The sequence below is a fragment of the Mesoplodon bidens genome (assembly GCF_964165515.1).
Source record: "Mesoplodon bidens genome assembly, chromosome: 3".
In the NCBI taxonomy this organism is placed as follows: domain Eukaryota; kingdom Metazoa; phylum Chordata; class Mammalia; order Artiodactyla; family Ziphiidae; genus Mesoplodon; species Mesoplodon bidens.
In genome coordinates, this window is record NC_138178.1 from 36,170,761 (window position 1) to 36,195,734 (window position 24,974).

General features: G+C 46.6%; 1 protein-coding gene across 7 annotated transcripts in view; it reads left to right on the plus strand.

Moving 5' to 3' along the window:
* The window catches only part of CPEB1 (cytoplasmic polyadenylation element binding protein 1), an 82,805-nt gene extending 59,573 nt beyond the window's left edge, over positions 1-23,232 (plus strand). For 5 of the 7 annotated variants that reach the window (XM_081227336.1, XM_081227339.1, XM_081227335.1 and 2 more), the window contains exons 3-11: positions 8,721-8,947; positions 10,709-10,961; positions 13,325-13,438; positions 13,755-13,859; positions 14,736-14,872; positions 18,057-18,255; positions 19,567-19,661; positions 20,265-20,345; positions 21,774-23,232. In XM_081227336.1, the coding sequence (XP_081083462.1) occupies positions 8,721-8,947; positions 10,709-10,961; positions 13,325-13,438; positions 13,755-13,859; positions 14,736-14,872; positions 18,057-18,255; positions 19,567-19,661; positions 20,265-20,345; positions 21,774-21,884 (1,322 nt within the window). In that variant the 3' untranslated portion in view covers positions 21,885-23,232. The remainder of the gene's footprint in view (positions 1-8,720; positions 8,948-10,708; positions 10,962-13,324; positions 13,439-13,754; positions 13,860-14,735; positions 14,873-18,056; positions 18,256-19,566; positions 19,662-20,264; positions 20,346-21,773) is intronic. The other 2 variants (XM_081227338.1, XM_081227337.1) reach the window with 1 other exon arrangement.
* Positions 23,233-24,974: the final 1,742 nt, after the last annotated feature.

A 24,974-nucleotide genomic window follows, 5' to 3' on the forward strand; every position in this document is an offset into this window, starting at 1 on the left:
GTTCCTATCTGAAAGATGAGGAAATGATGCTCACAGAGCTCGTGAGGTGCCAAAAGTGAAACAACAACCAGATTTCGAGCCTGGGTTTCTTTGATTCCAAGCCTCTTACGCTTCCTATCACACCTGTGTTCCTGTGGGCAGAACCCTAACATGCTGAGCAAGAACACTTCAGGTAAGGTATCTTTGTATATACAACTCCAGGGCTGTTCAGCCATGATGTTTTCCTTTGCCGAGGGTCCCTCAAGGCTAGGGTACGAGACAGTTCTGACTCCCTCTTCACCCTGAGTCTCAGCTCATCAGCTGTGCCCCCCGATGCATTTGTGTTCCTGCCTTCCCCCAGTGACTCTTTTGCATGCAGCATTACTCAGCAGGAAGTGGGGTGACTGAGAACCTACTTTAGGGGACCTGGAAACAAGGACTCCTAATGAAGGCCTTGTGCAGAAGCCCAGTGGGCAGACCAGACGCTCAGTCTAAGGATGCCAGAGGACATGTCCTGTTTCCTCCCACTCTCCTTAGAAGTCCCTTGGAGATTAACCTGTTCACCCTCTTTGATTTCTGCCCTAACCGCTAACCAGTGAAGAGTATGTATGTTCCCTGTGCTTTGTCACTTACAGGCTCCCCATTGGTCTGCAGGCTGAATCAGCCTGGGATGAGAGGGGAGTCTTCAGCATTTTGCTTCTGCTGCTGCTCTACTTGCAAATAACCTTTCTGAGGCAAGCGTTCAAAGTAGGGTTGGGTTCCTCCTCTGTGGAACATGGACTTCTGGGCCCAAGCAAGTTCTCCTGCAAATCTACCTCAGCTGTCCAAGTCTTCACTGCTTATATTCCCAGTATGTAGCACAGAGCCTGGCTCCTGTCTTTTTAGTAAGTATTTACTGAGTGAATGATGAGTGCTGAGTTAATTCCGGGTAAGTTTGAACTACAGAGTTCAGAAAAGTCTCTTTCTCTTCTGCTTCCTACTTGTGTTGATCATCTGGACGGACAGATTGTTCAGTGATCAGTATCTCTGAGCCCTCATAGCTTTTAGGGCATGATGATGCATTTACAGAAAGTTTTTTTCATACACCGGAGCATGAATTCTGTCATAGAGTCAGGTAGTCTACTGAAGAGAATAGCTTTTAGTGCAGAGAGGAGGGGAGGGCCTGAGAAGCAGTGTGACAACATGGTACCTCCTAGGTGAGAAGTTGAGGTGGTTGGGTCCAGGGACCGAGTATTGCTGACCTTACATGGGACTTGAGCATGTCATTTCTTCAGGTTAATGAAACTTGTCCAGTGATCAAGATCGGGGAGAAAGGCTATGTCGGGTACCACCTTGGACCTGTGGGAGTTGGTGGAGGGAGTTCAGACTCGCAGGATCACCGCCTGAGTTGAGGTGTGTTGTAGAGTTGCAGGGTTGGGGTCATAGGCAGAGAGCGTTCTGTTATACCTGCAACGAGTGCTCCTCTTATGCCTTTAGGTAGATTTTGAGCAGGCAACCCAGGACCAAGGGTTGGGATAGGGAAGAAGGGTTCCAGGCGCAGCCTTGTGTCTTGGGCTGGAAATAATGGCTCCTGGTCTGGGTTTTTCCCGTGATTACTCCTGTTAGACAGACTATGATGTCTCAGGCCTGGGCTGTCCCTGAGCTGAGCTCAAGCTCAGTGTCTTGCAGTGCAGGCATCCGGTGCCTGGCTCCTGCTGCCATTGCTGCTGCCGCCATCACTCTCGGGTGCCTTTGTACTCTTGGGGAAGGCTTCAGAAAATTCCAACAGTGACTCAGCTGTAAAACCCACAGGAGCTGGCACAGAAGGGTGAAAGTGGAGAAAGTTAACAATCAGTCTAAAAATAGTACTGCTGATTTGGTCTCTTGTACCCTCTGAGGTAGCATTAATGAGCTGGAACCCTCTGCCAGGTCCTCTTCCCCCCGTGACTTCCGTTAGAACTGTCTGTAGCTGATGCGGGTTCCTGCCGGCATGTGAGTGGGGATGGGTGCCTGTGCTCCAGGGAGAGCATACTGTTTTTCTTAGTCACTTTTGGAAGATAAGGATTTGCCGTACACTTGGCCACCAGGGCTGGAGGCACCTGGTAAACCTCAGACTTCCTTTGATCCCTGAGTTGTAGAGGTCAAGATAGGAGCGGAGCAGAGAGGTCGGGGCCTTGGCCACCATTGAAAGGGACCATGGGATGTCTCTCCCACACTCTCCCCCCGTTTAGTCCATCTAGGTTAATACTCGACATCTGACTTTGATGACGTTCTGTGCCGTATGATGGGGAGTGTAGTTTGAGATCGGTCACTGGCCTACAGCATAAGGAACCTGTCACTTCCACTGGGTTATATGGCTTGAAGAGAGTGTCTTCCCAGGAGGTATACTTTATATTTCAAGTTAGGAAGACGTGATTGCTCCTTCCCTCCTGATTCCCAGCTGGTGGGAATCAGTGCTCCTTACTCAGCAGACGTATATAGGGGAATATAGTCTCATGGGCTGAGCTGGGAGCAAGACAGGCTCTGTCTCTTGAAACGAGGTCCCACCTTCCCAAGAAGCCCACTGTCTCTGCTGCTTTCCTCCCTTTGATCTGTAGATACTCAAAGAACTACATAGCCAGGTCCTTTGTGAGGTTGGGCTGTATAGAGGGACAGTCAGGTCACTGTAGGGCATCTGACCATGAGTGACAGTTTCCAGAACTTGGCTCCTTCTGTGGGTTGAAGAAACTATCTCAAACCACCTAGAAAATCCTTGGCCTCTTGATACAGGATTTCTTGTCTTCCCTGTATCTTCTAGTCAAACTCCTGTATTCTTGGCCTCTTCCAATTTAATATTTGCAGGAAACTGATGTGGAGGTGCTGATGTGACCCAGGCGTGTTAATTCTGGTACACTCTGATGTTTCATGTTTGTCTGACAGCACTGCCCCTTTCCCGTTTTCCTGTGTGGTTGGAACAGTGTTCAGTGGATACTCCTCCCTGCTCCTTGTATTTGAATGTAGAAGTATATTTCAGTGGTTGTGAGGATCCCAGGGAGAGTGACTCTCTTCAGCCTGTATCTATATATGTTTAGTTCTCTTTGAAGAAAGTATTTGAAACTAGTGGAAGGAATATTGTCACAAATTTGATATGGCAAGTAACAGTACTTTCAACCTCTGTTTTGGTGATGGGCTGGGTTGGGATGAACTAAGGTTTTTTCCCTCTAATTCTGAATTGCATCTCAGTCAGCACTGTGTCCTTAAATTGAATAACCTTGATAGAAGGGGAGTAGCCTCAGTGAGCATACTGGCTCCTAGGGATATGATACTCCCTTTCTTTCAGTACTATTCATATTCAGCAAGCGTTGATCACCTGCTTTCTGCCGGGTGTTGAGCTAATTACTGCTGGAGTGGGGTGGTAAGGATGGCCCTTGGTGTGCTTGGTTGAGAAGGCAGAACTTCGTACCTATATGTGTCTGCAAATATCTATGCAAGTGTTTCTGATGCTTTAAAAAGCTTGTTTAAAGGAAGGTGATTTCTCTTATAGGCAGAGACTCCAAAGGTGTACTCAGTTACCATTTTTTCCCCTGGGATTCTAGTCCCTATTAGTTGTGCTTGATTTCTGTTTTCTGGTCAGATCAGTTGCCTTGAAAAAGGTGAAGAAAGTCAAATGGGCATTGACTGGTTTTCCTTCGGTCATAAAAATTTTTTTTTGTTTGGAAATTTCAAACTTACAGAAGTCACAAATACAAAATAAAAATTATACAAAGGTTACTTGTATTTCATTTATCCAGATTCTCCTGTTGTTGACATTTACCTCATTTGGTTTATCATTTGCAATTCTCTCTCTATATGTATATCTCTATATATAATTTCTTTCTGTACCATAAAGAATAGAGATGTTCTAACGTACATTCATGTACAGCAAAAGCTATGAATTTCAGTCAACTTAAAATTGATATAATACTCTCACTAAACTGTTGTTCATATTCCAGTTTTCTCTGGTGACCCAATAGTGTCCTTAATAGCACTTTTCTCTCCTTTGTCTCTCAGCAGTTGTCTGCCTCAAGCAGTAGGCCCGCTCTCTTTGTATTTGCTTGATATGAGCTTAGAGTTCTTGTCTTGAATGTTTTTCACAATGTTCAGCTTCTTTCTGGCCGTCATTTTTCCTGAAATTATTATCACAGTCCATGCCAATTTTTTTAATATTCCTTATTTGTTCCTGGTTAGGTTTCTTTCCCTCTCTCCTCTCCTCCAGCACCCCCTCCCCACCCCGGTGGGGGTCGGGGGGGTTGGGGGGCATGTTTCAGAGATCAGACTCTTTGGGAAATGTCCTACATAGCCACCTTGGGTTCTTTTTTCCTCCTGTGTATTAGTTGCCATCGTGCTGTAAGAGCTGTATTTGAATAACAAGGAAGTCAAGGAAATAATTACATACAAAAGGTTCTGGGGTGTGGTAAGGGGACTGATTAGAAGCTTGAAGTAGCAAGCCTCAGATTTTCCTAGATTAGTGCCTCTCAGACTTTAATGTGCACACAAATCTCCTGGGGATCTTGTTAAAATGCAGGTTCTGATTCAGTAGGTCTGGAGTGGGGCCCAAGATACATTTTTAATGAGTTCCTGCAGCAGCAAGGTCCTAGAGAAGTTTTAAGACCTGGATGATTTAGATCCCAGGGTATTGACCTCTGGAACCCGAGATGGCTTGTCTGTAGTTGATGGTCTTACAGGAATTTGAACAAAAGAGAGGTGTCAAGAACATGAAGACAAGAAGATGTAAAGTCCTGAGTATTAAAAAAAAAAAAAAAAAAAACTAGGGAATGGTGTGTTACAAAGAATAAAGCAAGGAATCAGAAAGAATTGGGTCCCACTCTGTCACTAATTAGCTGACAAACTCACTACAAACACTTGCCCTTTAAGCCTTGGTTTCCCTTTGTTAAGATGGGGTAATAATACCCACTTCTTAGGATGCAGGGAAGATTATTTACCTAAAGTGCTTCTGACACAGTATCTGGCATATACTAGATGTGCAGTATGTGGAAGCTGCTATTAGTGAATGGTCGGAGCTTGACTGCACCTGTTCCAGACTGTAGAACAGATGATTGACCATGAACTCTGAGCACTTAAGGATGTGGAGTTCGTTAGTGGCCATTGTGGGTTGTCATGCCATTTTCTTTTTAGACAGGCTTATTATCAGAGTAGAGGAGTGTTACAGACATAATCGCTAGTTTTGACACAGGAATTTGACAAAGCCTCAAGATACCTTTGTGGGCATGTCAAAAAAAAATTGTAGGTTAGTTGAGGTAGATGGATTTGTGGGTGTTAGAACAGATGTATCAACACAGTCATGAATACAGGTTGTTGTGAATGAGAAAGGTGGTCTACACTGGCACCCATGTTGCTTTTTGACTCTTTCAAATACACTATTTTAAAATATTGGGTAAAGACGTAGTTAGTGTGGCCCATATTTATCCTCCTTGATGCCCCCTGACACAAGTCCTTTGGGCCAGCCATCTCCTTGAGCGTTTTTCTACATCCTGCTTAATGCTGTGTTTCCCTGACAACTCTTGGAGCTCTGCTGTGCCACCCTTCCTTGGATTAACAAACTGCCCTTTATCTTGTTTGTCTCTGGCGAACGCTCCTGCCAACTTCTGCCTCCGCTGAAGGTTTTTTCCTTCAGGATGTCACTTTTTCAAGTGGAGGCTGCATGTTCTCCCAGCCTTATCTACCTCAGGGTCATTCTTTTTGTTCTTCTTACCAATTCCCCAGTCCTTACCCTTTTCTGAAGAGCTCAGTATGTGTTTTTTGTTTGTTTTAACCCCAGGCCCACTTGTCACTGTGGGTCCCTTTAACGTCCATGTGAATGACCTATCCAGTCTTAGCCTCCACGCAGTCCACCTCAGCCACCTGTGGTCGCACACCCTGGATCGCACCGTCCTCAGGACTTCGGTCTTCACTGTTCCCCTCTTCCTGTTTCTCCTGTCTGCCCCTCCCCTCCTCTGGTAGCTGTCAGCACATGGCCATTGCTGCTTCTCCATTTGCTTCCAGCATCTTGACTCTCTCCTGTCTTTCACCTGTAATGCATGACCCCTTCTTCATCTCTGTTGCTGGTACCATCAACCCTGTTGTCGGTACCATCAACCCTGTTGTCTCATTTCCTCCTTCACACCCTCTTTGGGAACAACCCACAGCGCTGTATGGGTGCAGTGTCCACCCAGGTTCTTGACGCTGCTGGAGAGAGTTGCCCCAGTCTGATTTAATACTCAGTCCCAGCTGGGCATTGGGTACCAGCACTGTCCTCCACAGTGTCCCTGCTCAGCCTCCTTGGCTGTCCCCATGGCAGCTCCCCAGTATCTCCCACTTACCTTCAGGATAAAATCTAAACACCCTAATTTGGTTTTCGAAGCTCTCTGTGATGTGATTGTTACCTCACATTCACCACCCTAACCTCGTTTCTGTAAAATGTGAAGAAAGATGAGGCCCTCTTAGGGCAGTGGTACCACTTTTAAGACCAATACATGTGATATGTTAGTTTTCACAGTGCTTTTTTTTTTTGGCACGTCTTGCAGCACCAAGGAGGAGCCTGGAATAAATCTTCACAACTCCTGCCCTCTCAGGGCGTGAATTCCAGGGGCTTGGGCTCGGTGTTTCATTGAGGTAGGGGTTTGTCAGGAGTATTTGAGAAATTTGACAAAAGTATTTCTGATGGGTGTCAGAATCCAAGCGTTGAGGGACACTTAGTTTCAGCATACCTGTGCATATTCAGTGCCTGTGCTTGGGAAGCTGCTTTGAAAGTCCTAGTTTTAAAAGAATGTCTCCTTAAGAAAGGAAGTCATAAACTAAGTAATAAACTCCTTGCTGAAGGTGGTAAAGCTCCCCCCTCCCCAGCACACATACATGTTAGACTGGCTAGATTTAAAAACGAACCCTGCTGAGTGTTGGCCAGTATGTGGAGGGACTGAAATTCATCAATGCTGGTGGGAGGGTAAAATGGTACATCTACTTTGGAGAACAGTGGGACAGTTTCTTTAAAAATCAAGGATAGGGCTTCCCTGGTGGCGCAGTGGTTGGGAGTCCGCCTGCCGATGCAGGGAACGCGGGTTCGTGCCCCGGTCTGGGAGGATCCCACGTGCCGTGGAGCGGCTGGGCCTGTGGGCCGTGGCCGCTGAGCCTGCGCGTCCGGAGCCTGTGCTCCGCAACGGGAGGGGCCACAGCAGTGAGAGGCCCGCGTACCGCAAAAAAACCAAACAAACAAACAAACAAAATCAAGGATAAATAACCACAATAAAGTAAACACATGCACACTATTCCCTGCATTTAAAAAAAAAAAAGAGTTCATACACCGTCCTTATTTTGAGCTGAGAGGGAAATGGTTGGCCAACGGAGAGCAGGTTGGTCTGATCTTGCACATACCCTCTGTCGTGAATACCCTGAAAGAATGCTTTCACTTTGATTTCATGCTTGGAGAGGTTTATTCCTGCCTCAGGAGGCTCACCACAGCCCCAGCCAGATATTCAGGCTGACTTTCAGGCTGACTTGGACCCTGAAAGAAAACTAGCTCTGGTGACCTGTGTCTCAGGTACTAGTGAGTAATTGTGAGGTAGAGCCAGTCACAGCCACTGTTTATTGAGCACTTTCATATGTAAACGCATTATTTTGGTTTCACCTCACAGCCTTTTTGAGGGGGATGTTTTCCCCTTTCTCCAGATGAAAAAACAAAATCAGATTAATATGGCTTCTTTCTTACCTAGCTTTGGTGCCACCATAGCTCCATGGCCAAAGCCCTCTTCCACCCCCTCCTCATGGATAAAAGGGTGTTTTGCTTTGCTTTGGATTCCTTATTTCCCCAAGGTCAAGTGTGGGAAAATGCTGCTCTCCCCTGCTGTCCACTTTACCTCCCTTATCTTTCCTGGCCTCTGCTTCACTCTTTTTTGATGTTTAATATTTAAATATTGTGCACTGGGTACTGCTGTGCTGAGCACTTTCCATCTGTTGTCTTAATTGTTGAACCCTCCTGACAATGTTATGAAATAGTTGGTATTCCACCCAAGATGCCATGAGAAAATGGAGACTCAGAGAGCTTCCCAGAGCACACAGCCATATAAAGGTGCGTCAGACCCAGGGTTTCACCCCAAGATTGTCGTAAGCCAGAGCCGGCTTAACCACAGCATCACTCTGCTTCCATCCTAAACGTGTGAAGTCCAAGGGTGCATAGAAGAGAATCTGCATATGCTAGAACTTTGCATAAAGGAATCTCTTAGATGAGATGGTATGCTTATGCTCTACCAGACTGCTGGGGTGTGCCATGAAGTTCTGTATTTTAGCTCTGTAGTGTTAGAAAGGTGGGAGTTCCTCTAATAAACACAGTAAGGAAGGAGTATGGTTTGGGCTTCCTAATTGTGCTGAAGGCATCTCCTATGGCAACACGGGCATGTGTGTCCAGACATTAATAGCAGTTGTGACCAGGGTCCCCAGTGGTACAGGTTCCCAGATGCTGGCCCTGACCTGTAAGCCTGGGTGGCAGAGAGCAGGAGTTTTGCTGCTTCTGTTGCAGCAGGAACTTGGGTCTTCAGAATGCCATCCTGTCCCTTCCACTCATGGACCCCAGGTGTCTGTCTGCTCGTTACACTCTTAACTGCGGCTCTGTCATGCTTTCGGTGGTCGTGGCTTGGTCCATCTTGCTGGGTGGCTGTGGGAGGGAAAGTCAAGGGCTCTTGGCTGGAAAGAAAACTAAGAGGTCATGAGACTTCCTTTTTATTTCCTCCCTTTTTTTTTTTCTGTCTTCCTAGTATTGAGCATGCTCCACAATCCATTGGGCAGTGTCCTGGGGAAACCTCCCTTGAGCTTCCTGCCTCTGGACCCCCTTGGATCTGACTTGGTGGACAAGTTTCCAGCACCCTCCGTTAGAGGATCCCGCCTGGACACCCGGCCCATCCTGGACTCGCGTTCTAGCAGCCCCTCTGACTCAGACACCAGTGGCTTCAGCTCTGGATCAGATCATCTCTCAGATTTGATTGTATGTAACTTGCTGCAGAGTGGGGTGGGGAGAGCACGTGAGCTGGAGGTGGGATGCATGTCCACTAGAATGCAGGCTGCGAGGTGGCATGATGGGAGGTGTGGAGACATGTATAGAACTTGCCATCCTTGACAGAATAGAGGGTGCCTCGTATACCCATTATACACATTGAGCAGTACATTTCAGGACCTGACCTGAGGACTCTACAGGTTACTCCAAGAGCTGTTGGGAAAGTTAGTTTCAAAAGTAAATATGGGAGTCCTGGCAGTGTTCTGTTTCTTGACCTCCGTGGGTGTTTTCTTAGCCTTTAAACAATATCATTTATGTACCTTTATGTATGATACCTCAAATATTTTAACTGATGATTTTAAGAATCACAAGTTAGTAATCAGTGGGGCTAGGGTTTTAATCCAAATCTGACTCCAACTCTTTTTCAGAGGCCATGACGAATCTATGAAATAATTTCTCAGAGTTAATCTTTGCACCTCCTGCTCTGCATCTACAGGCACGTGTGACATGTGTGGCACTCGTGCTAAAGGGAGTTGGAAAGTGGATTACGATAGATGAGGAATAGGGGATATTAGAAGTAAATATATAGGAATGGCAGGGAGAAATCATCCTAAAGTAAAATGCAATTTAAGGTGCCTCTGAGCCTGCTTCTCTACTACCAAAGCCACTGACCTGACTGTTCAATGAATATAATGGCTATTTTCCTTCCCCCTTCTCTTCCGTATCCAAGACTGGCAATGCTGGTTGTTGCCATGTCCCATTCATAGCATGACCTCTTAGGGCCCACCTTGCCTCCCGCCAGTCTGTCCTAGGATATGAAAGCTGGCATTGGTGTCCCCACTACTCCCTGGTTTTATCTGTTCAGGGTGTGTTTCCAGAAAGGTAACTACAAGCAGGGCTCCTTTGATTCTCTGGGCTGCAGTTTTTATTCCCCTATAAAATGGGATTAGATGGGATGTTTATAATTCTTTTTTTTTATATAATTCTTTTCATTACTTTATATGGGCCTCAGTCTTGGAAATTTGCCTCATAACCAGCTTTAATATTTTGGGATTTCGTTTAAAGAACTTTTCTCTGATTCCCACCCCAAAGGTTAATTGATGAAGGGGTATGAACAGACAAGTCACAGAAGAGGAAATAGAGGCAGTATTTGAACTTACAGGAAATATTCTATTGAGTAATTATTTTAGTTTATTTTTTGATAATGTGGTATCATTTCTACCCACTTAAATTAGTAGAATTTAGAGCCTTGACGCAAGCTTGTTTTTTTAGAAACTTGTGTTCTCATACATTTCTAATAGAACACAGAACCCTCATAGAAAGCATTTTAGCATTCTACGTCTAGGAATCTGACCAGAGAACACACAAAATATGAAGAAGCTACATTTTATTTAAATGTTTTTAAAATAAAGTTTAAAGTTTTTATTTATAATCCTGAAAACTTGCAAAGTATCTAAATGTTTAACAGTAGGGGAATAGGTCAGTGAAGTGTAGCGTGTTCCCTAAATAGAATATCATCAATTAATTAAAAATGGTTATGAAGACTGGCAACATGGAGAAAAAGACTGAACTGGGGGCAAAAGAATTTGTTTAAATTATGGTATAGGGACAGCTAATCTTAAGAATGCATAGGAAGAAAGTCTAAATGAAAATATATCAAATATTGGTATTTTTCATAATTTCTGTAGTGTGATTATTACTTTTGTAACAACTGTCCTTTAAAAACCTATATCTTCCTTTTTTCTTCCTTAGTCAAGCCTCCGAATTTCTCCTCCCCTGCCCTTCCTGTCTCTGACGGGGGGTGGTCCCAGAGACCCTTTAAAGATGGGGGTTGGGTCCCGGCTGGACCAAGAGCAAGCTGCTCTGGCTGCAGTCACGCCCTCCCCAACCAGCGCATCAAAGAGATGGCCAGGAGCTTCTGTGTGGCCATCCTGGGACCTCCTTGAAGCTCCCAAAGACCCCTTCAGCATAGAGAGAGAGGCCAGGCTACACAGGCAAGCTGCAGGTGAGTGTGGCTGTGGGCCTGCTGGGGGCCTGGGGCCTCGTTCTCAGGCAGTGAGTAAGTGACCTTTGTTCACAGACTGGGGAACTGTCTACAAGAGAACTTGACTGTATGGTGAAGTTTGCTTCTGCACAGAGTGGTCTATTCTGAGGAGTGAGTGCTAATGGGGACACACTCGGTAACTTTTTTGAGGCTGAGCAGAGAGGAACAATAGATAATCTGGCACACCGGGTTGTACCTATTAGGGGTTGGATCCATCTCTGACTTTTGCTCTTCTGTGGAGATTGTGCACTGCTTTCGCTTTTGGTTCTTTTCACAGGTGCATGTGTTCAAGAGAAACCCTGGAAATGGTGCCTAAAATTTTGTCTACCTCCCCCTTTCTAATTCAAAGACATGTCAGGCACAACACACACTGGAGCTTTCTTCCCCAGGGCTTTCTGATTGGTATACACAGGGATGCACGGTGGGGTGGGGGGTCCATTTGTCAACCTCCAAGGTAAGGGATGTCCCCAGGTGTACTGGTCTCTCAGGAACCCTTAGATTCTGTCGTTTAAGTTACCTTAAATCCATTATTAAGTCTGTTCTTCATCTTACACCAGTACTTGGAAGCAAATGAGCTGTATATGTCATTGTTTACTAGTGCTTCAGGGAGATGCTCACTGACCACTATTTTAAGGTTCTGGAATTGATTAAATGAATGTTCAGTTTCTCCATTCCCTTTGTTTCCATAGGTTTCAATATGTCTGTCTTTCTACTCACAGAGCTAGACCTGATATTCTCCCCAGCAGTGCTGCTGCCCTATTTTAATGGTTTCGGCAACCTGTGTTTGTACTTTCTCTGTTGCCATTGTTTTCCTGTGAAATGACTTTACTGTGCTTTTGGATGAGGCCATTATATAGACTTCTGTTTTTGTTTGCAAAATATTGCTGATGGTGCCTAATTTCTTGCTCTAGCAACACATTGGGCCTATGCCTTTTAGAGAATGGCCTTCCATGTTATTGTCCTGAATGAAAATGGTGGTTCATTTCATTAGCTATCTGCTCCAGTGCTGGAGGAGGAGAGTAAAATAGGCGAGGACTAGCCAGTTCCCACTAGGGTCAGTCTCTGATCTGGAAGGGCATGGACTGAGTGGGGACAGGATTAAAGACTGATACGATAGAAGGCCCGGTGGTGTCTCTTTAGGTACCATAACGATGGCTTTGGAAATGATGGGGAATTGTTCTGACTTGGATCAGTTGTGACATTCTTATCTTGTTGGGTTGCTGGTGCTGGTTTTTATTGGCAGTGTCCTAACTTCTGTGACTGATGAGTTCAGGGAAACAGTATAATGTTCCTTATTTGAACTTTTGGGGAGAAGGTCCATCTGGACCAATAAGCATTTAGGATGTTGTATGAAAAATTGTCCTGTTTACTTTCAAGTACAGGCATACCTTGTTTTATTGAGCTTCACTTTATTGCACTTCACAAATACTGCATTTTTTTAAAAAAATTATTTTATTTTGGAGTGTAGTTGATTTACAATGTTGTATTAGTTTCAGGTGTCCAGCAAAGTGATTCCGTTATACATGCATATGTATCTATTCTTTTTCAAATTCTTTTCCCATTTAGGTTATTACAGAATATTGAGCAGAGTCCCCTGTGCTATACAGTAGGTCCTTGTTGGTTATCTGTTTTAAATAAAGCAGTGTGTACATGTCAATCCCAAACTCCCAATCTATCGATACTGCATTTTGTTTTTTTTATATACAAATTGGAGGTTTGTGGCAACCCTGTGTTGTCAGATGATGGTTAGCGTTTTTTAGCCATAAAGTATTTTTAAATTAAGGTAGGTACATTGTTTTTTTTTTAGACATAATGCTATTGCACACTTAATAGACTACAGTATAGTGTAAATGTAACTTTTATATGCACTGGAAAACCAGAAGATTTGTGTGACTAGCTTTATTGCAACATTCATTTTATTGTGATTTGGAACGAAACCCTGCAGTATCTCTGAGGTGTGCCTATAAATTATAAATTTAAATTAATTAGTATTGTAAGCAATGACTAGATAAAACTGCTTTCTGGTTATATGTTATATGTATGAAAATAGCTTGAGTTGTGATCATTTTTACCCTACACATCTGGTTTGCTATTCCTCTCAGTTTTAGTGGAGACAGAACTAGTGAATTAGGGTTGTCATACTGGGCTGACTGGTTTGGTGAGGTGTAAGTTTTCTTGCTTTCAGAGTAGTCAGGGATGTTCTTGCAGGCAGCCAGACTAGGACTGTGGCCTCTCTCCTCCTTCCTGGATAAAAGTTCACCACAGAGAAGGGCAGTGACTTTGTTAATTCTCTGACTCCTGTTTCTCTTTGTCTTCTGCCAAAGCTGTGAATGAAGCCACCTGTACCTGGAGTGGCCAGCTTCCTCCCCGGAACTACAAGAACCCCATCTACTCTTGCAAGGTGTTCCTAGGAGGTGTCCCTTGGGATATTACGGAAGGTGAGCTCTGAGACCTTCTGCTTCAAGTGTTGAAGGTGGGGCATGTCTTTCAGGAACAAGAAACTTGGACTGGAGGCCAAGAACTGAACCTCTGCCTGGGCACAGGGTATTACAGGAGCAACTGTGATGGGAAAGGTGCACTTCATACACTCCTACAGTGCTTCTATGTCTGTTGCATACAGTTGTCACCTGAGACCAAAGGTCAATTCTGAGTTGTCTGTCAAGGAGGATGAGCCCAAGAGAATACTAGTGGTCCTGTGCCTTCCTGGGGAGGATGGTGTCTCAGTTTCTGCCATTCTTTTCCATCTCTTTGCAGCTGGATTGGTTAACACCTTCCGTGTTTTTGGCTCTTTGAGTGTGGAGTGGCCTGGTAAGGATGGCAAGCACCCCCGGTGTCCTCCCAAAGGTAATATGCCTAAAGGTAATAAAGACATGGTAGGAGCTTTTATTCCCTCCCTAGTATGTAATTGCACTGAGGGATGCTGGGGTGTCACAGCTGCATGATGATAACGAGGTTCGGTCACTCCACAGCACAGAACTTTCAGCTCTCGGCACTCCTTCTCAACCTCACACATCCTTCTGTTTCTTCGAAGCCAATGTTCCATCTGTCCAAACTCACACTGCAGTTGGAGATGCCTGTGAAACTGCCTTGTGCACTTCCCTCCAAACCTGAACCCCAGCTGTTCCTGACCTCTCAAAATGAGGCGTTTGAAAAGCTTTCCTTTACTTGCCTTTCCTTCCCAGTTAGGTTGTTGCCTGACCTAATTCTGAGCTCCCTTTGGAGTTAGCAGGAATGAGGACCAAGCATCTGATTTCTCACTGGTCTGAAATGAGATCCCTTCCCTGTAGAAAGGAGCCAGTGCTATTTTCACTCTGCCCCATCTTCACTGAAAGTGTTGCGATGAACTGAACCAGTGGTCTAACTAGGCTTTTAAAGGAATACCTCCATCCCCTGGCCCCAGACCTGTCATCGCTCCTGCCCCCAGGAAAGCCAGGCTTGCCGACCTGAACGTGCTTTGTGTTGTGGGATAAAGAGCTATGTGGTAATGATGGGATCCTCTGTCCTACTTTGCCAGTCCCTTCCCTTACTAGGGTGGGAGATGGAGTGCTTCTCCCTCCGTTGGCCTGGTTGTCCAGCATAGCAAATGCTTCCATTCAACAAGACTTTCAGGAGTAGGCAAAAACGTGTCTCACCCATAAGGCATCTTTCTCGGAAGAAACTCCCTGCCGCAAAACCAAGGCTGAGGAGTAGCCACCTGAGGGATGTTAATGCAATTTCTCCTTCCATTGGGAATAGGGTATGTATATCTGGTCTTCGAACTAGAGAAGTCTGTCCGGGCCTTGCTTCAGGCTTGCTCTCATGACCCGCTGAGCCCAGATGGCCTGAGTGAATATTACTTCAAGATGTCCAGCCGGAGGATGCGCTGCAAGGAGGTGAGTTAGCACAGCGTCCTTTCTGGATCTGGTGATTGGCATATGAGGCAGTGGATTTCATGGGGTGGGTGGATACACAGGCTGCAGACAAGTATCCCTACTGAGGCAAGAGGGCTGCTCTTCTTGCCCCACGGTGAATACAACAGAACACTCTCAGCTGCATTGTCCCCTCCCCGCACCTTTGGGCCGTAATGGTATGTATGTGCTTCTGCCCATGGAAATTAAACTGTCTCCCAGATCTCCTTCTATTCTAGCCAGTGCTTCTGTCCCAAACCTCTTGTCTTAGAAATGAAATTGAAATTAGCAGCTTTCTCTGCTTGGACTTAACTGAAAAATCTACAGTTGTTTCTCCCTAGTCCTGCTTCAGGCTGTGCCTTCTCACCTCCTAATCTGTGGTGGGTAGATCCCTCTTTAGCCCACATCTATCCATGGATGACTTCTTCACTGCCATTCAGGGCTTTATTACTGTGTAGTTTCCTCCATCTGGTTCTCTCTCCTTAGGCCGTCTCTGATATCAACCTTGTGTACCCTCAGCATCGTGAGTCTCTAGCATAGAGCCATCCTGCCTGGGAGCCTCATTGCATATTCTTGGACCCTATCTCAGGCTTACTAAGTCAGTTTCGGTGGAGTTTAAGAATCTCCGCTTTAGGGCTTCCCTGGTGGCGCAGTGGTTGAGAGTCTGCCTGCCGATGCAGGGGACGCGGGTTCGTGCCCCGGGCCGGGAAGAACGCACATGCCGTGGAGCGGCTGGGCCCGTGAGCCATGGCCACTGAGCCTGTGCGTCCGGAGCCTGTGCTCTGCAACGGGAGAGGCCACAACAGTGAGAGGCCCGTGTACCGCAGAAAAAAAAAAAAAAAAGAATCTCCACTTTAACCAAGTTCCCCAGTGGTGCTAGTGGGTGGTGTTTGAGAACCGCTTGTCAAAGGAAGTTTCGAACTCAGGAATCAGTGTTGTTTTTAAAAATTTGGTTCCAGAGTACATTACTTTTGTGATATTGGGTGAGATATTTAATATCATGAAACTTCATTTCCTCATCTATAAAATGGAAAATTGAAATGCCTCTTTTAGTAAAAAGATTAGCAGTTGCCAGGGGTTATGAGGGGTAGAGGGGAAGAATAGGTGAAGCACAGAGGATTTTGAGGATGGTGAAGATACTCTCTGTGATACTGTAATGGTAGATACATGCCATTATACATTTGCCAAAAACCCATAGAGTTACAGTAGTAAAACAAACCCACATTACATGTGAACCCTAATGTATACCATGGATTTTGGACAATACTGACGTGTCAGGGTAGGTTTCCTGATTGCAGCAGGTGTGCTAGTCCCGTGAGGGGTGTTGAGAGTGGGGGAGGCTGTTCGTGTGTGGAGGTGGGGGGTTATACAGGAACCCCACATTTTCAGCTCAGTTTTGCTGTGAACTGGAAGCTGCTCTAGAAAGTAAAGTCTATTAAAATCTGTAGGGTAATGGAGAAAATGCCTGTTTTTTTGAGATAGTCACATTGGATTTAAAATAAATGATGCATGTGACAAAGATGGCTCTTTGTTTTACAGTGTTTCCTGGTGTTAGTTCACATTTTGTCCTCTGGCTGCGCACGGTGCCCCACAGCTTCCCTGCCTTCTTTCTTGCTGTGTGGAGCTCATGTAGTTATCACAGCTTATGATGCTCTGGGACTTAACAACATGCTCCTTCTTCCCTGTCCCCTGCTTTCACAGTGAGAGGCTGCCATTGCAGCACCACAGGCCCTCACCCTCCTCAGTGCCCTGCAGACACCTTCCTGCTCCTAGTCCCTCCTCATCACCACACCGCACAGTGTTTGAATAGCTTTCTTTGATGCATGGACCGTAGGCAGCTCTGGTTCTCATCTCTCTCTGACCCTCTATTTCCTTTGTGTTTCCCCCTCCATACCAGAGTAGTAGGTATTTGATTCCCCCCTCTCTTCTTCCCCATATCAGACAAGTTACTCACTTGTGTGACTCTGCTCTTACCTTTAGACCCAGACTCACCTCTCTAGTCTCATGTCCTACTTGAGCCCCACCTTCCTGTGGGGCCTTTCTTTGGTATGTCCTATAATTATAAACTCTTAACGTTTAAGAAAGCTTGGAAAGCGTGGTGGCCGTTGGGATGTGGACCAAGATTGTGATACTTTCCCATGGTAATGGAAAAAGCAAGATGGCTTTTGCCTCTTCCAATGAAATTGGCTCCCCCTGGTAACTTCTCCCAGGCTCTCTCGTCTCAAGGTTATCTAGGTCTAGGACCCATCAGACCTGATTCTTGTTTTCCCACCATGCCCAGGCAGTCTGAATTCTGCAGATTCTCCTGTTGAAGAATCTTCTTGATCTTGGCCAGTTCTTTGCCCAGTACCACCAGCCTTCTCCAGGTCTTCATCAGCTGTCCTGTGAACTACTTTTCTGCCTCCTTGCTGGTTTATGCCTCAGATCTCTTCCTGCTTTGAGACCTTTTTTTTTTTTTTTTTAAAAAAAAGATCTTCACTGATTAATCTTCCAAAAACACTTACTGATCATCTTTCAACTCACTTCATTCTGGAGCCTTTTGCCTGCTTATGCCAGATTTTGTTCTAGCCTCAGGATTTGGAAGCAGAGGACATGGTCAGTTCCTGCCCTAGTGTCACTCTGCTCTGCAGAACCTCAGTGTTCTCCGGTGTGTGACTTTTCACAGTACCTCTCTCCAGTTACTCCCACTGCTCCTGTCACAAGCCCTCTAATGAGTACATTGGGCCAGTAACCATCTCATACAGATACCTTCAGCATCCCCACCCTCTGTCCTTCAAGCTCCTATCCTGTCGTTCTCTGTGAATCCTTCCTGTCCCAAGGACTCCAGACCATGCTGTCTGTTCATCAGTGTCCATGGTCCTTCATTGGAACCACATGGTTGAAGGTTGTAACAGTGCTAGGTTCCTGGGTATGACAGTTGGGGACTATTTTGCTTACTCTTCAGAATGGGTAGACTACTGCTCTACCATTTTTAAAAAAAACCATTTTGGACTCATGGACTCAGTAAAATTCAAGTCTAGTTGTGTTGGGGTGAGGGTGGCTTGCTGAGTACCTGTGTGCCTGGGACTGTATGGGGCTCAGGTTAGCATCTCCAGAGCATGTGCCTCTCCATACAAGAGGCTTTTTCTGGCTTCCTACCAGGGCTCATATACCTTTGGGTGGTTTTTAGGTACAAGTGATCCCCTGGGTCTTGGCCGACAGCAACTTTGTTCAGAGCCCATCTCAGAGACTTGACCCCAGCAGGACGGTATTTGTCGGTGCTCTGCACGGGATGCTCAATGCCGAGGCCCTGGCAGCCATTCTGAACGACCTATTTGGTGGTGTGGTGTATGCTGGGATTGACACAGATAAGCACAAGTATCCCATTGGTAAGTGTCCCACTTCTGTGTGGGAAAGCTGGGTGGCCCCTGGGATGTAGACCAAGATTGTGATACTTCCCTATGGGAGTGGAGGGGGAGACCTGACTCAGACCTGCAGATCAGCATATACCAGCAGTATAGCATCTTTTTCTAGGTAAGCCACCAGTACTGACCCCTCTGTACCCATCCCTCTCCCACCACTTCCCTTGAAGGGGAGAAAAATTGATAGGAGCACTATAGGAGGTGAAAGTGAAACAGGAACTTTGGTTAGAAGCTCAGAGTTCACAGCCAAACCAGTCTGAGACAGACAACAGGTAATATTTCATTAAAAGGCCAGGACTTTCCTGAACTTGCTTGGTTTCCTTTGTTAAGAGGCCTTGAAAAGCGGCCTTGTCTAGGGTCAGAGACCATATGAGGCTGAAGGAAGACTCTGGGTGACTCAGCCAACAGAGTATGGTCATGGCCTGTGCTGTCCTAGTGTAGGGGAGTCTGGGGGCCTAACCACTGGGTTTCGGTCAGCCCCACTGGGAAAAGAGGGCAGTTTCCCAGTCGTGGTAGAATAATCTTAGTGGTGGGGTTTGGAGGTGGAGCAGAACCTCAACTTCCTGATGAACACATGGCTAATCCACCTTCCCACATGCTTCATCTGCCCACCCACACAGAATCTGGTCAGGAAGGAGCATCGTGTGCCTTTCAGTGCCGCACCGCAGATTGAGAACAGGGACTTCAGAGGCTGCAGGGGCAGAGGCGGCACTTGGCAGGATGAGGCTGCTTCCGGCTCCCCTGCTAGGCTCTGGAGTACCTCCAGGCCAGGAGGGCCTTGACTGCTGGGCCTGCCTTCAGAGAGGTGTTCTATCTGCATCTTGCTGTCCACTCTGAACCCTTGTAACCGTGCCTGTGCATCTGCCTACACGGAGGAGTCTTCTTCCCTCCCCCTGGTGGTCAGCAAGTCCTCCCCCCATTCCTGAGGAGGTTGTGCCGTCATGGTCTACAACTACACTGTCTGATACAGTGCCACCAGCTAAATGCGGCTGAGTGCTTGAAGTGTGCCTAATGAATGCCACATGTTGAAATGATGATATTTTGGATATATTGGGGTAAAGAAAATAAATTAATTAAAATTAATTCCACTACATTTTTCTTCTTCATTCCACTACATTCATTAAATGCAGCTACTAGAAAACTTAAAATTACATAAGTAGCCCACATTATATTTCTATTGGACAGCATAGCACTGATCTAGGAACAGGGTTTCCTGAGTGTTGACAAGTGGTGTTTGGGAGAGTTTGGCTTGAAGGTAAGTTTTCCTGTTTTTCCTAGGGTCTGGTCGCGTGACTTTCAATAACCAACGTAGTTACCTGAAAGCAGTCAGTGCTGCTTTTGTGGAGATCAAAACCACCAAGTTCACCAAGAAGGTGAGTGGGCTGGTCTGTACCCTCACTCTGGGCCGTCTGAGAGGGGTCTGGGCCAGCCACTACCCAGGGCAGGCCTGAGACGGAAGCTGTCCCTGTGCTGGATATGCTCTGGGGAATGAGCCAAGCTTCCGAGGTCACACTTGAGGTGAGGTTTGGGTTTGGGGGGCGCCTGGTCTTGGTCGACTTGGGGGATGGGAGCTTGGGACTGTTGAGCCTCCTCAACTTGTGGGATGCCTTCCTGTGCTGTGTTATTTGGCCAGCTTTGCGAGGCAGCCTGACTTCTATTCTCCAGCCTGACCTGCATTTTCTGATTGCTTATTTGTTGTTGGATGATAGAGTGCCATGGTCCGGTTTGCCGAGAAGACCAGGCAGTAGTGTGTGTGGTTGCACACACTTTGTAGAGCCAGCCTGGCAGCTTCTGCAGTTTGGGCACCTGCCATCAAGGATCTCTGTACTCTCTGCCTATAGTTCTCTCTGGGCCCCCCTTAAAACAGGAAACCTCCTGTATTCATATGGATGGCCCATAACATGCCCTTCTCTTCTGGCCCATTTGGCCTCCTGGTGAGAAGCAGCCACTTCATTATCCTGTTTTGCTTTGTGCAGGTTCAGATTGACCCCTACTTAGAAGATTCTCTGTGTCATATCTGCAGTTCTCAGCCTGGTCCTTTTTTCTGTAGAGATCAGGTGAGTCCCCTGGGCACTTGAGATGTTTATAAAATCCCCGCCTTCAATTAAAGATCGTCGTGTCTCATTTCTCACATGGAATGTTGGAGTTCTCAGGTACCTCACGGCTGTCTTAAGAGCATAGAACAGGCAGCAGTAATGTTTGCTGATGATCAGACCAGAGACACACTTGACCCAAAACCGTTGGGAAAGCTCGTTGAGTCTTGATACTTTGGCCTTCTCCTTGCCTGGGATGTTGGTTTTCAGTGTGGCACTGTTGGTAATGGTGGTTTTTGAGGATGATAGGAACCTGCTGGGCGTGGTCAGCAGTACCTATGAGCCAGGCACTGTTGTTCTAAGGCTAAGGCCTTCTAGATTGATTTTCCCCTATGCATGGAAGCTTGCTTTATTTACTTCTGAACCTCTGGACTGTTTTGATATTTGTACCTGGTTTGTACCCAGTTGTCAGAAGCAGGCAGAAAGCAGTATGGCAGTTTTTGTTGAATGTTTCTGGGTGGTGGAGCACAGATCTGGATGTATTTGGGCAGTGCTTCTCATAGTCTAATGTATGTACGCATCACCTAAAGATCTTGTGTAAATGCAGATTCTGATTCAGTAGGTTTGGAGTGTGGCCTGAGATGCCTTGTTTCTGACAAGTTTCCAAGTAGTGCCAGTGTTGCTGGCAACAAGACAAGTTTGGGACGTGTTCGAATACTAGCAGTGCGTCCGTACTTAGTTATTTTTGCAGTGGTACTGTCACTCAGGTTTGGAGTCTCTGGGTAGACAGTAGTTAAACTGAGGCTGCAAAATGAGGATGTGAAGTAAGTTTGGGTTGCTGGGTAAAGCCTGAGAATAAGTGTATCTCTGAATAGCCCCTTCTAGCAGGCTTTTGTGTGTGTGTATCTTCCACAGATGATCCCCATTTTTAGATAATTGCTCAGAAGTTAGTGGCTTGCCCGGGCTTACACAGGCAGCGGGAGTGTGGGCCTGGGATTGAGGTAGTGCCCAGTGACCTCTCCTCACTTAGTGTGACGAGGGAGCTGTGCTGCCCAGCATTAGGATCCGGAGTCACTGTCTTTAAATGTTCTCCCATGTTAGCAGGCGTGTGCTACAGCTGCTCCATAGGAGGTGGGAAGGGCAGGGGACTGGAAGAGCAGCTGTGGTGCTAAGAGGAGATGAGGGAAGCTGGCACAGTCTCTCTGCACAATAGGAGCCCAGCATGCTGGATTAAGTCTGGGCACCCATAGAAACAGGCAGTGGATTTGCCATGGTTTGGTCAGGCCTCTGTTGGGGATGAGAGGGATTCCCAGGACCATCTCTTCTAACCCCACAGAGGCCATCAGGAATCCCCCACTCGCTCTCGGGCAGAGCAGGCAGCTCATGCAGCTGCCCCCCTGGCTGGTGCTGACACAGGCCTGGATTCCCTCTGTTTTTCTCCACTCCACCCAGGTGTGCTTCAAGTACTTCTGCCGGAGCTGCTGGCACTGGCGGCACAGCATGGAGGGCCTGCGCCACCACAGCCCCCTGATGCGGAACCAGAAGAACCGAGATTCCAGCTAGAGGAGCTGGCCTTGCCCAGTGGCCTGTGGCGCCTGAGGCTGGCAGGTCAGGCAGTAGCCTGCACCACCCTGCCACTGGCCACCAGGGAGCTGGCTTCCCGAGGACAAGGGAAAATCGTAGTCACCTTTGCACTTGCTGAATCTGTCTTTGTTTCTGCACTAATTAATGCACAATGAGTTTTGTCGGGTTTTGTTTTCAGGGGGTGTGCCAGGGCAAGGACCCTCAGGCTCACCCTCCAAGCGACTCTGTAGTTTTCCCAGATTTTAGTTCCTCATTTTGCCGATGAAAAGCAAAAAAGAACTACGTGTCCAGAAGGTGTTGACACGATGCCTACATCTAGGTTTATTTATTAAAAGCGCTTTTTTACATTCCTTGCAATACTGATGGTGATGATGTGCAGGTCTCATTGGTTTCATTCTTGCAGTTGCCATACAGTGCCTTTCCATTTATTTAACCCCCACCTGAACGGCATAAACTGAGTGTTCAGCTGGTGTTTTTTACTGTAAACAACAAGGAGACTTTGCTCTTCATTTAAACCAAAATCATATTTCATATTTTACGCTCGAGGGTTTTTACCGGTTCCTTTTTACACTCCTTAAAACAGTTTTTAAGTCGTTTGGAACAAGAGATTTTTTTTTCTTTCCTGGCAGCTTTTAACATTATAGCAAATTTGTGTCTGGGGACTGCTGGTCACTGTTTCTCACAGTTGCAAATCAAGGCATTTGCAACCAAGAAAAAAAATTTTTTTTGGATTTGAAACTGGACCGAGTAAACGGTGTTTGAGTGGCTGCTGTATATAGTTTTAAATGGTTTATTGCACCTTCTTAAGTTGCACTTACGTGGGGGGGGAGGGTTGATAGAAGTTTTTAATCACAAAGTCACAGGACTTTTTTCTTTTGTAACTGAGCTAAAAAGGGCTGCTTTTTGGTGGGGGCAGATGAAGGCTCACAGGAGCCCTTTCTCTCAGAGGGGACAAGTACCCTTCCCTTATTTCTTTCATTTGAGAAATGTTTGAAGCAACAGTTGCAGTTGACTGAAGTGCTACTGGAATTTGAAAACTTGACCTTTTCTTTTCTTTTTTTTTTTTTTTAAAAAAAAAACAAAAACCGACTTGCCCCTCTTTGGGAAGCTGTGTGCCAAAGAACCAGTGTCATAACCCCCCCTCCTCCCTCCTGCTGAGCTGACGTTGCATTGTTGCATATCCCAGCTACTCTGTGGGTTTTGTGAAGCTGTGTGTGAAGTCTCTACCTCATTGTAGTATATGCAGGCAAGACTGCACTCTCCTACAGATGTGTGGAGTAAGCTGTGGTGTAGTTTTTTTGGCACATAATAAACACGTTGCAGCAGAGTTCTGGTTTTGTCTCTGTGTCTGAGCTGTGGGAAAAAGGGGGCAGTGGGACACCAAGATTCCAGAGTAAAAACCCACATTTCCTTGGATCTTCTGTGATGAGATTCCAGCCCAGGTTGATAGTGGGGCCATGTGGGGACTTGCCCCTCTAAGTCCTTCTTGGTCACTTCCGTGGTCAAGTGCACCTCGGAGGTGACTCTGTAGTAAGTGGGTACCTCTAGTCCAGGTATGTAAAAAGCCCTCACAAATAAACTTCTTGGGGCTCTTCTTCTCATAATCCTAGACTCAGCTTGGAGGAACTGGAGGCATAGCTCCCCAGAGATCGGCACGAGCCGCTTGTTCTTAGCTTCTCCTGTAAGCCTCAGAGCTGATTCTTCTTCTTGGGAGGCTTCCTATCTCTTGGAGTCAGCTGTGCTGACCTAGCTCTTTACTGAGTGGGAGTAAATTTTTGCTGTTCTTCAGGACTGTCATCTGGACTCTTTCTCACAGGCGGGATCCCAGGATTTGTGAAAGGGTCTGCTGATGATTTTTTCAGGTAAGTTGTTCCTGGGCCCAGCTGCTGGAGTGATCTTTGGAAGATTCCATTTTAGTCTGCGGTGGAGGGAGCCCTGCACACTGAAGCATCCGTTCCGTGAGAGGTGCAAGAAGTCACTATCTTAGGGGGTGGGGAGTCCCTTCAGCCAAGAATGAGAGGCCTCATCTTTCCCTTAAGGCCTGACTGGCAGCAGCATAGTTTGAAGTGTGCTGGTAAAGTAAGCTGCATCTCCTTTGAAGGAGAGTCTGACTCTCCCTTTTGGTGTCCTGGTCCGTCCTATCCTATCCTATTCAGAGAGTCATCTCTTCTCCCCTTTGGTCCCTCTTTTGTCCAGGTGCTACTTTCAGGGCAAGGGCTTCCTGTCCTTCCGCCTTCCATTCTCAGTCAGTTCAGAGACTGACTGGACTGTCCAAGGTGACCAGGAGTTGAGTTGGGGGATGAAGCACAGCTTGGTGCCCCTTAACTCATCCAAACTGGGCAGCCCAGTCTTTAAGTCAGGCGGGGGCCTGGATCCCACTTCAGCAAAGTTGGAGATAAGGAGCAGGGCACTCCCCACCAGGGGTAGCCTGTGCTGGTGGCCTCAGAAGGACCTGGTTTGTGGTTGGGTACAGCAGGAACAGCCTTAAGACGGTGGTGGTTGGAGAGAGTGCCTCAGCTGGGAGCGCTACAGGTGAACTGGGCCCTTCACTTAAACATTTGAGAACTTGTTTTGTGCTGGGCACTGTTCAAGGCAAAACAGCCATACTATCATGGAACTCATCCCTAGCTGAGAAAATTGAGACAAGTCACTGTGACGTGCTAAGAAATACTAGAGCAACTTTAAAAGGATAGCAATGCTAAAAAAAAATGATAAAAGGATAGCAGTGTTACTTTGTATAAATTGGAGGGAAAGCTCCTCTGATAAGGTGATGTTTGAGCTAAGACTCGGAAGAAGTGAGATAATTCTTTCCCAGTTGTACCTGTGTCTCCACCAGGCTAGACACAAGTCTGTGACCCATGGATTGGGTGGGGATCCTGTGCACGGCGCCATCCCCTACTTCCTCACTTTTCCGCGCTCCCGCCTTCCCGATGGCTCTTAAGCCTTCATCCCTCTCCCCAGCATGTGTGGGAGAGATGCGCCGCCGTTCTTAGTCTAGGGCACTTAGTGGGCGACCTAACCACTGAAGAAGGGTCTAGAGAAACCTGCGTAAGACCACCCGGGGCGGGG